Below are 16,189 nucleotides of genomic sequence, written 5' to 3'. Positions count from 1 at the left end.
CATTTTGTTCACTGTATGGAATCTCAGTTGATAACAGAGAACTTCTCTGACATATATGAAACTGTGAGTTCATTCCCGAGCACCAGGGAAGGGAAATCAGATATGTTGGCAAGGCTAGAGGGAAAAAAAAACTGTGGACTCTGATGATTGGCAGAGGCTGTGCCCAATCCTCTGTTGAGCTGTTGCCTCGTGTGGGAAACACTGGTGTTCCTCCGCTCCCTTTTGCAAGGCGCCCTGAGGATGGTCTGCTGGGGCCAGCGTTCCTCATAATGTGTGTGATTATCCACTAGAAGGAGGGCGTGCTCTCTGTTAATCCCCAGACAGCCCTCTTTCTGATGAAACACTTGATCCATGCGACTCAGAAGGTAAAGGGCACCGGCAGCCACCAAGCCAGACGGGTGACCTAAAATAGCGGAAAGAGAAAACCGCCAAAAATTGTTCCTTTACCTCCGCCCCCAAGGCCGTGGCGTGCCCGCCAACCCCTACATAAACACAAAAATAAAAATGTAACGAAAACTTAACAAAAAACGTTGCTCTCATGGAAAACTCAGCGCTGGGCTCTGGAATTCATGGCTTAGCTGCAGGCAAACATGCGAATTTTGTAGAGCCCTTGGACTAGATGCTGGAAGTACACAAATCCCAGCTTGAGGCCGATCGGAGAGCAAACCATCAGGAAACGTGAAGTCCGGTTTCTGGGATGGACTTTAAACTCTTCGTTTCGAAATTCACCAGCGAAGAATAAAATGTGTAACACCTCAGTCTGGGCACGCCTATGGCAGGCGTGGCTGATTGCAATCACTCAGCGGTGGGTTTGCCTCCTTCTGTGTGCCCAGCTTCCAGCCATCCTCCTGCCTTCTTCACCCCTCGGCGCTTGGGCCCTGATGCATTCGGTTTCCGGCCAATTGGCCTGGGAGGTGGCTAAGATGGAGGACTGGAAAGCAGGCCCGACACTGTGCAAACCTAACTTGGGCTGCTGGTTTGCGGAGCGGCCAAGGATGTGGGAACGGCACATGTGCAAGCGTATGACTTGGGGAAGGAGCACACAACACGCTCACACACACACACACACACACACACACACACACACACACACACACGGCACGTTTATTCGTAATTAGCAGCTACAAAGGGAAGCATGAGCACAAGGATGGGCCTCCAAAGGCCTGTGGCGCCAGTCTCTGATATCCACCCACAGAGCAGACGGTCCAGGCAGAGAGGCCTCAGAAGCAGAATTAAGAGGGTCGGTCCACTCCGAACTCAAGGGTGAACTCTTCTGCCTTCCTCCTGAACATCTCGGGGTTCTGGCTCAGAAGGTCAGCAAGCTCCAGGCGCACAGGCTCTTCCAGAGCTGGTCTACCTACCAGCACGTTGAGGGCCTCCAAGACTGGGGACAGAGGGCAGAGCAGGGCATCAGGGCCAGGGAGAACCATGGGAAAAGGTCAGGGCTACTCATCCCCAGGTTCTCCTGAAGCCCCACAATAATTCCTCAGGGGATCCCAAGAGGCTTCCACCATTCAGGAGGGCTCCACAGCCAAAGCAGGTGTCCCTCTCGTTGTCTCTTCGTTTTACACAGGGCCTGGCTATGGAGCCCAGGCCGCTGTCCACCAGGACTGGCAACACGCACCACCACACCTGACTCTAGAGCTGTAGTTTTAAAACAATTATTTGCCATGACTTCAAAGAAGCATCTCGTTAGATAAGTGAGATTCCTGGTCCTCGCTCTCAATCTTTATTTCCTTTTATTTATTACTCTCTCATACAATACATCCTGACCACAGCCTCCCCTCCCTCCACTCCTCACAATCCCCCTACACCTCCCCTCTCCCCCATCCACTCCTCCTCCCTTTCCCTTCAGGAAAGAGCAGGCTTCCCAGTGATATCTACTAGACACGGCATACAAGATGAAATAAGATTAGCCACAAATCATCACTCATATCAAGGCTGCACAAGGCAACTGGGGTGGAGGAAAAGGATCACCCCAGTAGGCAAAAGAATCAGAGACAGCCCACTCCATCTGTTAGAAGGAGTCCCACAAAAACTCCAAGTTAACCGTCCCCAGCAGACCCGTGCTCAGTGATTGTCCCTTCAGCCTCTATGAACCCCTATGAGCCCTGCTCAGTGGGCCATGTTCTTCTGGTGCCCTCAACCCTCAAACTCCTACAATCCTTCCTCCCTGTCTTCCACAAGGTTCCCCAAGCTCTGCCTAATGTCTGGCTGTGGGTCTCTGCGTCTGCTCCCTTTAGCTGATGGAGGAAGCATCTCTGACGACCATTGGGCTACGCTCCGATCTAGAAATCTCATTCTCACTCTTATTAAGAATCACTCTGGTTTTCTGTTTTGTTTTTAAGGTGTGTATGTCTGTGTGTCTGTGTGTGGGTGTGCAAATGCTCTTGGAGGCCAGAAGGAGGAGTTTCATCCCCTAGAGCTGGAGTTACAGGGAGTTGTGAGGGGCCTAATGTGGGTGCTAGGAACTGAACTGTCCTCAGCAAGAGCAGCACTGATTTCTTAACTGATGGGCCATCCCTCAAACACCCTGGTCTCTGTTACACTGGGATGTCAAAGAAAGTTTTATTAGGAGTAAAGGGTTTCTAAAGTAAAGACTGAAAACCATTCCTGGCCCAGGGGCTTTTAATCTTTCTCAACTGCTTTTTGGAACCTGGGGAGGTGGCATACCATTCTCCTAGGCAGGTGCACAAGTGTCTATGTCCTTATTTACAGCTCTAGTGGAGAGAGCATCACAGGCCCCTCCTTGTGTCTCCCCTGTCCCAGGGATCTTTGATCACCTCAGTTAAGAATCCTGAACAGGCCAGACACAGGTTGGCACCCAGATTGACTACACATCAGACTTCAGAGCTTTGCTGTCCAACATGGTCACCACAGCTTTCAGGTTATTTAAGTTTAAGTTCATGAAAGTTCAATACAATTAGGAATTCAGTTCCAGTTTCATTAGCCAAAGGTGAACTGTGGTATTAGTTACTGGAGACACATCCAACATTTCCAGCACAACCAAGAGTTCTGTTAATGCTCGAAGTCAGGTGTGTCCAACTTGAGGACCAACACTGTTATAATTTCACTTAAAACATGACACTCACTTTTGCCCTATTGGGGGTAGCTTGATAATGCAGTTCTAGAGCATAGATTTTGCAGATGGCAACATCCTTTTGCAATATCAATAGGAGATACAAGTCTTAGGGTTTCTATGGCTGTGATGAAAGTCCATGACCAAAAGCAACTTGGGGAGGAAAGGCTATCTCAGCTTATAACCCTCAGGTCACACTCCATCATTGAGGAAATCAGGATAGGAACTGAAGCAGAGGCCATAAAAGAGCACTGCTGGCTGACTCGCTCCTCACAGCTTGCTCAGTTTGCTTTCTTCTACAGGGCAGAACCAGCTGCCCAGGGGAGACCCAACCCACCGTGGGCCGGGCCTTCTCTCATCAAGCTTTAATCAAGAAAATGCCAGACAGACTTATCTATAGGCCAGTCTTATGGAGGCAAATGCTCAGTGGAGAGTCCCTTTCTCCAAACAATTCTGGCTGGTGTCAAGCTGTCATGAAACTAAACAACACCCTACACCTGCTGGATCCAGCCAGGCTCTGCCCCTCTGCACTTGTAGAGCCTTATTCGATGGCTTCACTCTGCCTAAGTTTCAGCATCTCTGTTCATTCAACCAGGCTAACAGTGACACCATCACATAGGAAGAGATGATAGTCCCCCCATGCCAAGCCTTCCCTCTGCAGGCAAGCTCCCTGTCTCAATCTCTCTCCCCTCTCTCTCCAGATCTCCTTTCTCTCAATCTCTCTCTCCTCTCACACTTTCCTCTCACCTCTGTCTCTCCTTCCTCCTCTGCCTTTCTCCTCTCTCCTCTCTTTCCCTCCTTTCTCGTTCACCCCTTTCTTCTCTCTTACCTCTGTCTCTTGCTCACCCTTCTCTCTCTTCCTCTCTCACTGGCCCCTTTCTCTCTCCATTGTCCCTCTATCTCTCTCTTGCTTGCTCTCTCTCTCTCTCTCACTCTCTCTCTGTCTCTGACTCTCTGTCTCTGTCTCTCTCTGTCTCTGTCTCTCTCTCTCTCTCTCTCTCACACACACACACACAAACCATGGCTAAGTTTTTCATCACACCTGAAGTGTATACTGACCATCCAGTATCTCCAGGAACATCTCATCATCCAACAGCTTCTCCTCAGACTCCCTTTTTTTTTTTATGAGACAGGGTTTCTCTGTATTGTTTTGGAGGCTGTCGGTCCAGCCTGGCCTCGAACTCACAGAGATCTGCCTACCTTTGCCTCCCGAGTGCTGGGATTAAAGGCGTGTGCCACCACCGCCCAGCCTCAGACTCCCATTTTTATCAGGTCTAATTTATTCATTTTTTAAATGTATTTGGTCTGGAGAAATGGCCCAGCAGTTAAGAGTACTAGCTGCTCTTCCAGAAGTCCTGAGTTCAATTCCCATCACCCACATGGTGGCTCATAACTATTATAGCTATAGTCCCATGAAATATGATGCCCTCTTCTGGTGTGCATATATGCAGAGAAAACATCCCTATATATAAAATACGTAAATAAATAAATGTACTTATTTGGGCTAGGTAGGTTTCTCAGCAGGTAAGAGCACTGGTTGCTCTTTGAGAGGAGCTGTGTTTGATTCCCAGCATTCACATGGCATCTAACAATTGTCTGTATTGTCTGTCACTCCAGTCCCAGGGTTCCAACACACTCTTTTGGTCATCACAGGCACCAGCCATGCATACACATAGATAGATAGATAGATAGATAGATAGATAGATAGATAGATAGATAGAAAATCCATATACATTAAATAAATGAATGTTTAAAATTTTATTTATATTCTTCTAAATTTTATGTGTGAATATGTTGCCTGTTTGTACATATGTGCACCATGTGCATGCAGCACCCTTGAAAGCCAAAAGAGGGCACTGGATCACCTGGAGCTGGAATTACAGATCGCTACGAGCCACCACTTCAGGGTTAGCACAGAACCCAGGTTCTCTGCAAAAGCAACAAGTGCTCTTATCTTTGGAGTCATCTGTCCAACACCTATTTACTTATTTTTGACACAAGGTCTAATGCAGTATGGGTAAACCTCCAAATTTGTTACATAACTAAGGATTCACTTTTTTTTTTTTTTGGTTTTACGAGACAGGGCTTCTCTATATTGTTTTGGAGACTGTCGGTCGAGCCCGGCCTCGAACTCACAGAGATCCGCCTGCCTCTGCCTCCCGAGTGCTGGGATTAAAGGCGTGTGCCACCACTGCCCGGCTGAGGATTCACTTTTTTAATGAATTTATCTGTGTGTATGTGATAGCTGTGAATGCTGCCACAGAGTTCATGGAGAGGATAGAGAACAACTTTTGTGAGCTGCTGGCTTGTTCCTTCCACCGTGGGATATACGGATCAAACCCAGGTTTAGGCTTGCTCATAGGGAGTGGCATTATTAGGAGGTGCAGCTTTGTTGATGTAGGTACCGCCTTGTTGGAGGAAGTATGTTACTGTGGGGGTGGGCTTTGAGGTCTCCTATGCTCAAGCTACACCTAGTTTAGTTCACTTCCTGTGATCAAGAAGTAGGACTCTTATCTCCTTCTCCAGCACCATGTCTACCTGCATGCCGCCATGTCCTGCCGTGGAGATAAGGACTAAACTCTGAACTATAAGCCACCCCAATTAAATTTTTTCCTTTATAAAAGTTTCTGTGGCCATGGTGTCTCTTCACAGCAGTTGAAGCCCTAAGACACTCAGTAAGCCCATTTACCAGCCGGATCATCTTGCCCTTGAAGATGACCTTGGACTTCTGACCCTCCTGCTTCCACTTCCCAAGTTCTGAGATCCCAAGTATGGATCATCACACCCAGTTCATGTGGTGCTGAAGATTAACCCTGAGACCTTATAAGACAAACACTCTACCAACTGAGTTACACCCCCTTCCCTATCTCCTTTCTTTGAAACATCTAACTCAAACTAAGCCCCAAACATCTCCGTCCAATAGCCCCCCATCTACATTAACCCCTCCTCTGGGCAAGGCCAGCCCTACCTTGGCAGGTCTTGGTGTAAGGTTTCCAGTTCTCAGTGCTGATGAGGGGCAGGCACACCAGCCCATCCTCACTGATGTTGGGGTGGTAGATCTTGGTGATGAATTTCAAAGTGGGAGGCCTAAGTGGATACTCCCTGGGGAAATCAATTCGCAGATGGAAGGCCTTGAGGTGATAGGGAGGTTGGTCCTGGTTAAAAAGAAGAGATTGAGTTCTGTTCTGATGGAACAACTCCCTAAAAGATGGCTTTCCTCCAAGGGCTTTGATGTGGTTCCCTCCCTTCCGCATCCCAGGGTCCCAGGTGTTCTCTGTTCTACTCCCAGGAAGACATGAGCATTTAGCAATTGCCTTAGATATTAAAAGAAGGATAGACTCACACAAGAGTGCTGGTCTGCCAGTCAGAAAAATCTTGACCCTGGGTTTTACTCTATTGTCATGAGTGAGCAACCTCCCATCTCTGAACCTCACCTTTCCTCAATGGAAAAATGGGGCAGAAACACAGAAAATCACACAGACAGCCCTGATTAAGCTCAGTAAGTCACAACAGAAAACAATGTAAGAAAGAGATGTGCAGGGAAGAGAGGAGGCCAGCACGAGAGCTACCGGTGTGTGTGTAACATATGCATGGAACTGTCAAAGAACAGATTAGCTAATTTAAAATGGTGCCAATCCATGCAAACCCAGAAAGAAGTTCTTCAAAAACTGAAATGTGCCCCATTGATTCCACTTTGGGAAATATTCCTCAAAGAATTTTTTGAGGACGTACTCATTTTATGTGTGTGAATGCCTGTGTGTGTGTATTGTAGCACATACACAAGGAAGTCAGAAGGTGTGGACTCCCTTGGGACTGGAGTTACAGACAGGTTGTGAGTCACCTTGTGGGTGCTGGGAATTGAACTCAGGTCCCCTGCAAGAGCAATCAGTGCTCTTAACCACTGAACCATCTCTCCCGTGCTCCCTAAAGAAATTTTTTTGTTTTTCAAGACAGTTTCTCTATGTATCCCTGGCTGTCCTGGAACTCACTTCGTAGACCAGACTGGCCTTGGATTCACAGAGATCTGCCTGCCTCTACCTTCTGAGTGCTGGGATTAAAGGTGTACACCCACCACTGCCTGGAGGAATTTTTTAATAAAATCATTTTATTGTAACGAAGTCACAAATAAATATATCTCAGAATTAAGTTAGTGTAGCCACTCAAACTCTGTACATCTCAGTGAACTTCTATACAGTTAGAGCAGTCTTTCTGAAGCCATGCAGCTTCCCTCAGGCTTTTGTTTTAATTTATTCTTCTCTCATACAATATATTCTGACCAAAGCCTCCCCTCCCTCCACTCCTCCCGGTCATGGGAGTCCTCTCCCCACACCTCCCCTCTCCCCCGGATCCACAGCTCCTGTGTCCCTTCAGAGAAGAGCAGGCCTCCCGTGATATCAAATGATTATGGGTTTACACTTTCACTTTCAATCACACTTTTACAGACTCGTTCACCACACACACAAAAGGAAAACTACGACAGAGTTGAAACTGGAGAAGCAAAGCAGTTGTGTGTCCTCTTTCATGGCTCATGTGTCCTTTTGTCTACATTCTGTCTGTCCTCATCACCTAATGTCACCCTTTCCTGGTCTCCTTTCTAAATGTCACACTGGGCCTACCCTTATAGCTGTTTGCATGTGTGCACCATAAACCAGGATCCACATATGAGAAAGAACATTCTGATTTGTTTTTTTTTTAATTTGAGTGACCCTGCTTAATATACATTCCAAGTCCATCCATTTGCCTGCAAATTTCCTGGTTACATGGTTCCTGTACAGCTAAAGAACACAAATCCGTAAAATGAGGTACATATGTACAAGGAAGCATTATCCTAAAAGGGAATGGAAGTCTAATACATGACACAACTTGGATGGACCTTGAAGACATCACGATAAGTGAAATAGACTAGATTAAAAAAAAACTGACAGCTACTGTATTGATGACACTCGTGTCAATACCTAGAATGGTCAGACCTAGAAATATAAAACAGAAAAGTACTTATCCTCCAGGACATGCTAGAGAAATGGACAGATATTATCAAATGTAGGCAGAGTTTGAAATACAGTTGAAAGGTTGAAACCAAGGGGTATGATGACTATATAATGTACTTAACGCCACTGAACTCTTTAAAGATGATAAATGTTATTACTTTACAATGAAATACATACACAGGCAAAACAGACATACACGTAAGTTTAAAATAAATCTCAAACGAAAAATAGACATAGTTACATGCCTATGATCCTAGCATTTGGAAGGTGAACTAGGAGGACTGTTGACAGGGCAAGAGTGAGTTCAAGTCAGCCTGGACTACACAACAAAACTCTGTCACAAAACAAAATAAAAACCATAAACCTAGGGGCTGGAGTAAACAGGGGTTTGGTGATGGTCAAAAGCTAATACAAGAATTCACACCAAGTGACCTGAAGATTCCCCTGGGCACCTACACTGGGCCCCATGCCTAGGAATGGCCTGTTCACATTAGCCTGTAGAGGGGAGTGCAGGGAACATGAAGACCTGAAGGTACAGGGTCAGTCTTGACTCTCACTCACTAGCAATGTCTCTTACACAAGTAACTGGACCTCTCTGGGTTTCCCTACAGGGATAACAGCAAACATCTTCACAGAGCTTAGATGAGGATGAAGTAAGTTTGCTTATTTCAAAGGCATAGATCAGGCTATGGCAGCACACATACATGCCAGCTATTATTGGTACGTATGATGGCCATGTCTCTCAGCATAAGGAAACAGTTTCCTTATGTGTGTCTTTAGTGTATCTTTGTAATGTCCAGACCACGGTGACTATGCGGAAGTGGAAACTCAGCATTTGACTCTACAACCACAAATGACCTCTATTCCGTGCTCTCTGAAGAAATTCCAGGGGCTAGAGATGTAGTTCAGTTGGTACAGCATTTACCTAGCATGGACAAAGTCCTGGGACCAGTTCCCAGTACCACATAAACCAGGGTGTGATGGTTCGCATCTACAATCCCAGTGCTTGGGTGGTAGATAAGAAGTTCAGTGTCTTTCTCAGGTATACAGGTAATTTGATTTGAGGCCAGCCTAGAACACATGAGACCCTGTGAAGAAGAGGAAAGGAGAGTGGAGGGGAGACCAGGATGATCCCAGCACAGAGCTCAGGGTCCTTCATGCAGGTGCCAAGGCTCCAAATCCTTCCAGAAGTTCCACTGCTGAAAACACAGGACAAAGAGAGCTAGAAATACAGCAAGGGTTGGGCAGGGTCAAGTGGTGTATTTTGTTTTGTTCCGTTCTGAGTCTTGGAACAGATACCGAGGCCTCACAAATGCCAGGCTCATCCGCTATTCCTGAGTCATGTCTGCAGCCCAGAGTCAAGGTCCTGACTGAGTGCCTGTCCCTAACAGACGCAGAATGGAAACTGGAATGGGCTGTGTTGAGATGAGGCAGGGGGCAACTACTAGGCCGATAAAGAAAATGAATGCCCAGCTCATGGTCTGGATAAACAGGAAAGCCTGGGTCGGGGAGGCAGCCACAAGGCTGACACAGGAGCCTCAGGGCAGAACTGGGTGTCTTCCCATCCTTTCTGCAGACTCATTTTTGCCGAGTTCCAAGGTCTCACCACTGGGTGAACATGCAGACAGCTGAGGCCTCATGCTACAGTGTGACTCTGGGCTTCTCTAGGACTTGATCTCTTATCTGTAAAGGAGGACCAAATGGGGGAACTTCACACATCTTGTGTTAGTGGAGAGACTGCTACTGCTTTCCAAAGTCGGCATTAAATAAATTTTTTGACTGAAAACCATCCATGTACTGGAAATGTAGGGCAGTGGCAAAGTGCAAGCTTTACATGTCTGTCCTGGGTTCAAATCTTAGCACTGTAAGCAAAACAAAAAAGAAAAAAAACGTGAAAGTCCAAGGCAGTAGGATTGCCATGAGCTCAAGGCCAGACTGAGCTACAGAGTGAGGCCTGTCTCAAATGAAGGAAGAGAAAACAGAAAAGAGGCTAAGAGGAAAGTCTCTGTCTTACAAACATAAGGACCTGACTTGCCCCCCCATCCCTGTATGGAAAAAACAAAGCTGACCATGATGTCACCCCTTTGTAATCCTGATGCTGGGAAGTACAAACAGGCAGATCCATTGGGGCTAGCTGCTTAGCCTGCCTAGCCTCCTTAGAAAGTCCCAGGCTAACATCTAAAACCAACAACAAAGTGGATAGCACTTAAACTGACCTCTTGCTTCCACAGGTTCCCAAAGGCAAACAGACAGGACAGAAGGGGTGTGGGGAGATGAAATGAAATTCTGGAGCCAGATGAACCCCTGCCCTGCCACTTTATTCTGTGTAACTATGGGTGCATTCCTCAGCTTTCTAGTTTTCCACATCCTCATCTGTAAAAGGAAGACGTCCTTCCTTAGGGTGGGTGACGGTCCTCAGTGTAACCTCATGCCATGTTCTTCAGTGAGCCATCTGTTGGGATTCTCTACAGCTTCCAAGGCCAGAGCAGCCGTGACCTGATGTAACTGAAGGAACAGGTAGGGCTGCCTGGATGAACATATACACTGGGACTAAGCCAGAGGTCTGCTTATCCTCAAGGCCTCCGTTGGCTCTCCTACCCTTTGGGCCAGACACTTTCTTCATCACAGCTCCCCAGGCACATCTAGATGCTAACAAATGTCACTCAGTCTCCTGATTGGCTGGAAAGGTTTTGACACACCTGCCTGAGTGGCCAACCATGGAGATCTTCTGACCTCACTGCGTGACCTCTCCTAGTTTTTCCTATGACTGTGCTCTTCCTTCTCACCTGCTCCTCCTCCTTCAGTGTCATCATCCCAAAACTGGTCTCCTTGGAGACACAACCGGAACCCATTTTAGTATCTTTTCCCCTAATACTTGTGACCCAGCATCTAGACGGCTTCAACCCAAGGGCTGAAGGACCTGGACAGGACTCAGATGTTGGCCTAGATCAACCCTTTCTCCATTTTTTTCTGGACTGCAGGTTTAGTGGAAAGAGAAGGAGAGACCATCGCAATGGTAAGTACGGATTCTAAGTAATTAGAACACCAGTTTTTTCCAAGAGCTTTGACTAGCAAAGGTCTGTGTCTTTTGTTTTTCTTTCTTCTAGGTGTTATTTCTCAAGCTGAATCATGATCCTGTATCAAAAAACAAAACAAACAAGCAAAAACCAAGGAAGTCTCATTTTGTCAAAAAAAACTAGGCAAGGTAGCACACGTTTTTAATTCCAGCATTCAGGAGGCAGTAGTCTGAGTTCAAGACCAGCCTGGTCTACATAGCAATCTCCAGACCAAGCAAGGCTACATAGAGAGATCCTATTTCAAAGTGTGTGTGTGTGTGTGTGTGTGTGTGTGTGTGTGTGTATGTGTATTACACTGCCTTCTTTTGGGAGACAGGGCTTCCCAGTGACCTGAGAATCACCTGCCTGGTCAGTGAACTCCAGAGACCTGTCTCTGCCTCCCCATCTTTGGGATTACACACTTTTAGCATCATACTTGACTGTTTACATGGGTGCTGAGGATTGAACTCAGGTCCTCATGTTCACCAGCTGGTACTGTTTGTCTGCTGAACCTTCTCTGTCGGGCTTGGTAGCTACTGGATAGAAGGACATGTGTCCTCTTAAATCCAAAGTGTCTGATGGTATGCTCATTAGTCTGACTGGACTTAAGAAGCAGCTGGTCCAGAGACAAGAGTTTTACCACACACCTCAACCTCCAGGAAGAGATCCCAGGTCAAGGGGAGTTCTCACGAAGGCCTGTCCTTCCCTGCCCATAAGTCACCCCCTACCCGAAGAGTTCCCACAGACACTCACAGGCAGCAGGAGCAAGTGCCACACCAGCACATTGTCATCGTCACTAGACAGGTCCCGCAGGTATGGTGGAAGCTGGTTCAGAAGATCCTCCAACTCCTGTAGGGGTCACATCAGGGACAGTGGGCCAAGTGTTCATAACCTCAGCCCCCTACCTGCAGCTCTGCAGGAAACACAAACAGGATGTCCCAGGAGCAGAAAGCAAAAGGTCAGAGCCCATAGTGGATTATTTGTTTGCACTGTGTGAAGATGTGTCACTATGACTGGTTTAATAAAGAGCCGATTGGCCGACAGCTAGCCAGGAGACAATAGGCGGGACTTACAGAGAGAGGAACTCGGGATGAATCTAGCCCACTAGAGATACCAAGGAGACACTGAAGAAGCCGGACACACAAACGATACAGAGGAGAGCTCACTTAGGGAGCACTTAACTGTTTTAGGCCTCACCCCAGCTCTGTAAGGCCCAGTATAAGCTGATCACTTCCTCAAATATGGAGAACTTGGGAGTAAGTTCTCCCAGCAGCCTTTCTTTCTGAAAACAAGGTACTTAACTCTGCCCTCTTTCTGGAAAGTCACTGGGTCCAATGTCCTCTTCAGTAATGCTGAGTTTCCAGCACAATATGCACTGTCGGAACGGATGGCAAGGACATCACCCCTCCATTCCCTCCACCACATCACTCCACCCTGGGGGTAAAGGACTGATTTAGGCTGCCCCCTTCCCCCCCATGAGGGACTCTGCACACCACACATAGTAACCGGGGATAAAGAGTAAGTCGGCTTCTCAAAAACACGGCCCAGTCACTTAGGCATCCCTGCGTTCTCCCAAGAGCAGTTCGCTGAACGTCCTCTGTCGACCCTTGACTAAGACAGGGTGCAGCCCTTGAGAATGTCTTTGGAGTAATGGAGGAAAGTCGAGTTTGAAGATGTGAATAGCAGGGATGGACAAAATCAGGGAGGAGGGAGGAGGGAGGAGGGAAGCAGGAATGCTTCACAGAGGTTGCATGCTGTGAGATGGGTCTTGAAGAGTAGATAGGAGCCCACCAGGCAGAAAAGCAGATCACCAAGGCCAAGGGCCCAGACAGGACAAGTGTGTGCAGGGGCCCCGTGGAATAGTAATAGTTTTTACAGGAGAAGGGATTCATGACTGAGTATATTTGGGAAAGTTGAGCTAAAACAGCTTTGTCATTGAAGAGCCACCCAAGGGTTTTGGATTTGGTTTGGCTATTGCAGTGCTGGAGATGGAAGTAAGTGCCTTGAACATACTAGGTGGTTCCCTCCCACTGAACCACACCCCCAGCATGCCGAGAGTCCCTAGTTACCAAAGTGCAACTGACCAAGGGACCTCACTTATGGGACTCCAGATCTTCTTCTCATTTTGAGAGGATGGAGGGCATGGAAAAACATTCACACATTCAAGGCAGTGCAGTCCTCTGGGAGAATGAATAGATACAAACTAGTGGTTCTTGAGATTCCAGGGATACATTTACCCACTAGAGCACATTTTTCAATATCTAGAAACATTTTCCACTGTCATAAATGGAATGGGTGCTATGATAGTTCAGCAGGTAAAGTCCAGAGATACTGATGAAACACCCTACAAAGAATTCTCTGGTCCCAAGTGTCAACAGAAATAAAGTTGAGAAATGCTTGTGTAAACACAGGCAGAGAGAAAGTTCCCCTAACCCAGGGGGTTGGGGGCGGGGTCCTTCCCTGCTGCAAACTTTCTGTGCTCCCTCTCCCAAATACAAACCTCCCACACTCTCTTCTGTCTCTCAGACTCTCCTCCACATCTAGGCACACCAACAGATTGCTTCCTGTGCCTTCTACTTAGAGCCAGGGCCACTCATTTGCCTATTCCACCGAGCAACAACCATCCTCTATAGCTTGGGCAAGAACAAAGGCTTTGGTAGAACACAGATCTTGAGTGCCCATGTTCTGGGCTAGATGCAGCTCAGTTGGTAGAGTGTTTGCTTGGCATGCATGAAGCCCTGAGTTCAATTCCCAGAACTACATAAAACTTGATAAAGTGGTGCACATCTCCCATTCCAGGACTTAAGAGATGAAGGCAGGAGCCGGGCGTTGGTGGCGCACACCTTTAATCCCAGCACTCGGCAGGCAGAGGCAGGCGGATCTCTATGAGTTCGAGACCAGCCTGGTCTACAGAGTGAGTTCCAGGACAGCCTCCAAAGCCACAGAGAAACCTTGTCTCGAAAAACAAAAAAAAAAAAAAAGAAAAAGAGATGAAGGCAGAAGAATCAGGAAACTGGAGGTTGGGCTGGTGAGACGGCTCAGCAGTTAGGTGCACTTGTTGCTCTAACCCAGAGGACCTGGGTTCAATTCCCGGCACCCACATAGTGGCTAATAACTATCTCTGTAATAACCAGTTACAGGGGATCTTGCCTCTGCTGGCACCAGGCACGCAGGTGGTTCACAGATATACATGCAGGCAAACACCCATTTACATAAAATAAAAATAACAATAATAAAATTAAAGGTCATTACCAGCTACATATCAAGTTTGAGGCCAACCCTGACATAAAACCCTATCTCAAAAAACAAAACAAAAACCCTGAAGGGGAATTTCCTCTTACCACTGGGAATACTTGGATTTTTTGTGCTTTGGTGAATTCTGCCATGGCTTTCCCATAATTGCTGAAACCCAAGCTAGGACACACAGCTCCTCCCAAAGTCTGCTAGTAAGTCATGTGACTTAGAGGAACTGAAAGTGAAGATACAAAGGTCTTTAAAAGCCCTGTGAGTTAGCTCCCAGTCAGTCTAGGCTCAAATTCCAGGATCATCAGTCCTGCAGAGTATCTGGATAACATTAGCCTCTCATTATTCTCTCTGATTTCTCAATGTCCTCCTCTGTAAAATGGGAACTCATAATTACCTCATAGAATTGCTATAAAAATTAGATTGAAAAAAAAAACGGCCTGTCACTCAGGATTCTGGAGCAATACAAGCAAGTCTATCTCTTGGTGTTGAGGCAGCAATGACCCTCTTCCCCATTTTGCTCCAGCCTCCAGAGTTTAGTTCTGGGATGGGCCTGCTCTGGCCTTCTCCACCTTAAAGAATTCTCCTGTATGGATCTGAGAACAGCAAACATCCCTTCTCACCTCCTGAAACAGCCTTTCCCTAAATTCTGCAGACTAGAGGGGCCTTTGGGAAGGCCCAAAGCCTGGGGATGCCAGTCTGAGCTCCCCAGCATTTTTTCTCCACTATCTCCAATCGTGGCTCCATTCAGCCCTCTAGACATTCCTGAGGAAACTGCCGCCTTTCCATCCTTCCAGGTAGTATTTAAACAGTGTCCTAGAAATGAACACTCAAGGGGAATAAGATTTTGTTCCTTTTCTGCCCCCGGCCGCCTGGCACTGGACTAGTATAAAATAGGCATTTAGCATCTGTAGCAGACTGCATAAAAACCTAGTCAGGGCATAAATTGATACTTCTTTTCCAGGAACTATTCTGTATACTTTCATTCCAGGGATCGCCCATCCCCACCCGATTGCCCATCAGCATCTCTAGCTTCTGAGGGCTCGGTTAAGATAGGTATCAAATTATGGGTCCATCCAGTAGGTGGCGTAACAGAACTCTGCCCAGGCCTGAGATCCGCCCCACTAACAAACTTCAGCAGAATTGAAACTGAAACCAGTTTAGGGAAACTAATTCATTCTCATACACAGCCCCTAGTATAACTTGGAAAGTTGGTGACAACTCTGTCTTGTGTGTCCCCCATCGTGGCCCACAAACTCCAGCCCTGCACGCACTCTCGGGCACACACACACACACACACACACACACACACACACACACGAGGGGGAGAGGCAGAGACAGAGAGAGAGAGAGAGAGAGAGAGAGAGAGAGAGAGAGAGAGAGAGAGAGAGAGAGAGAGAGAGAGAGAGAGAGAGAGAGAGCATCCCCCAACTCCTTCACTGGGAGAGGGTGAGGATGCCTGGGTTTCAGTCCACCCTGGTACCCCTGATAAACAAAAACACTCAGAGGTTAGCCGGGGAAACCGAGGGAGTAGAGCATGGGGTCAGGGAAGCACTAGAAAGGGATCATCTTACATGCCCTTACCTTCGCCACCCGTTTGCTGGCTGTCATCTTGGGTGGGAGTGTGGGGCAGCGGCAGGTCCCGGCTGGCTCTCTGAACCACAGCTCCGGAGCCCCACCCACGCCCGCTCCACCCACACAGACTCTAGCTGCAAAGACCTGCTCCCCACCCTATCGGTGGATACCTGGAGGGTGCGGTCGAGTGCCCAGATCGGTGGTCTTGAATCCCAGAAACTCGGCTCTTTGCAGATGGGAGACTAAGT

General features: G+C 47.4%; 1 protein-coding gene across 1 annotated transcript; it reads right to left on the bottom strand.

Annotated features, from left to right (window-relative positions):
• Positions 1-1,088: 1,088 nt before the first annotated feature.
• Ube2l6 (ubiquitin conjugating enzyme E2 L6) lies at positions 1,089-16,074 on the bottom strand. Its single transcript, XM_005065087.4, has 4 exons — positions 15,951-16,074; positions 11,877-11,972; positions 6,048-6,234; positions 1,089-1,384 (listed from the first exon to the last, which is right to left on the bottom strand). The coding sequence occupies exons 1-4, from the start codon at positions 15,975-15,977 to the stop codon at positions 1,233-1,235; spliced, it is 462 nt and encodes a 153-aa protein (XP_005065144.1). The 5' UTR covers positions 15,978-16,074; the 3' UTR covers positions 1,089-1,232.
• Between the last annotated feature and the right edge of the window lie 115 nt (positions 16,075-16,189).

Source organism: Mesocricetus auratus, unplaced genomic scaffold (genome assembly GCF_017639785.1).
Source record: "Mesocricetus auratus isolate SY011 unplaced genomic scaffold, BCM_Maur_2.0 Super-Scaffold_100004, whole genome shotgun sequence".
Classification (NCBI taxonomy): domain Eukaryota; kingdom Metazoa; phylum Chordata; class Mammalia; order Rodentia; family Cricetidae; genus Mesocricetus; species Mesocricetus auratus.
This window is presented reverse-complemented; position numbering and strand designations above follow the sequence as displayed.

Bases quoted from the DNA above. Each gene is read 5' to 3' on its own strand.
- Ube2l6 (XM_005065087.4), bottom strand. From the start codon at position 15,977: ATGACAGCCAGCAAACGGGTGGCGAAG. The intron at 6,235-11,876 runs GTGAGTGTCTGT...CTTTTTAACCAG, and splicing joins GGCACTTGCTCCTGCTGCCT to GACCAACCTCCCTATCACCT. The intron at 1,385-6,047 runs GTAGGGCTGGCC...CTCTGTCCCCAG, and splicing joins TTACACCAAGACCTGCCAAG to TCTTGGAGGCCCTCAACGTG.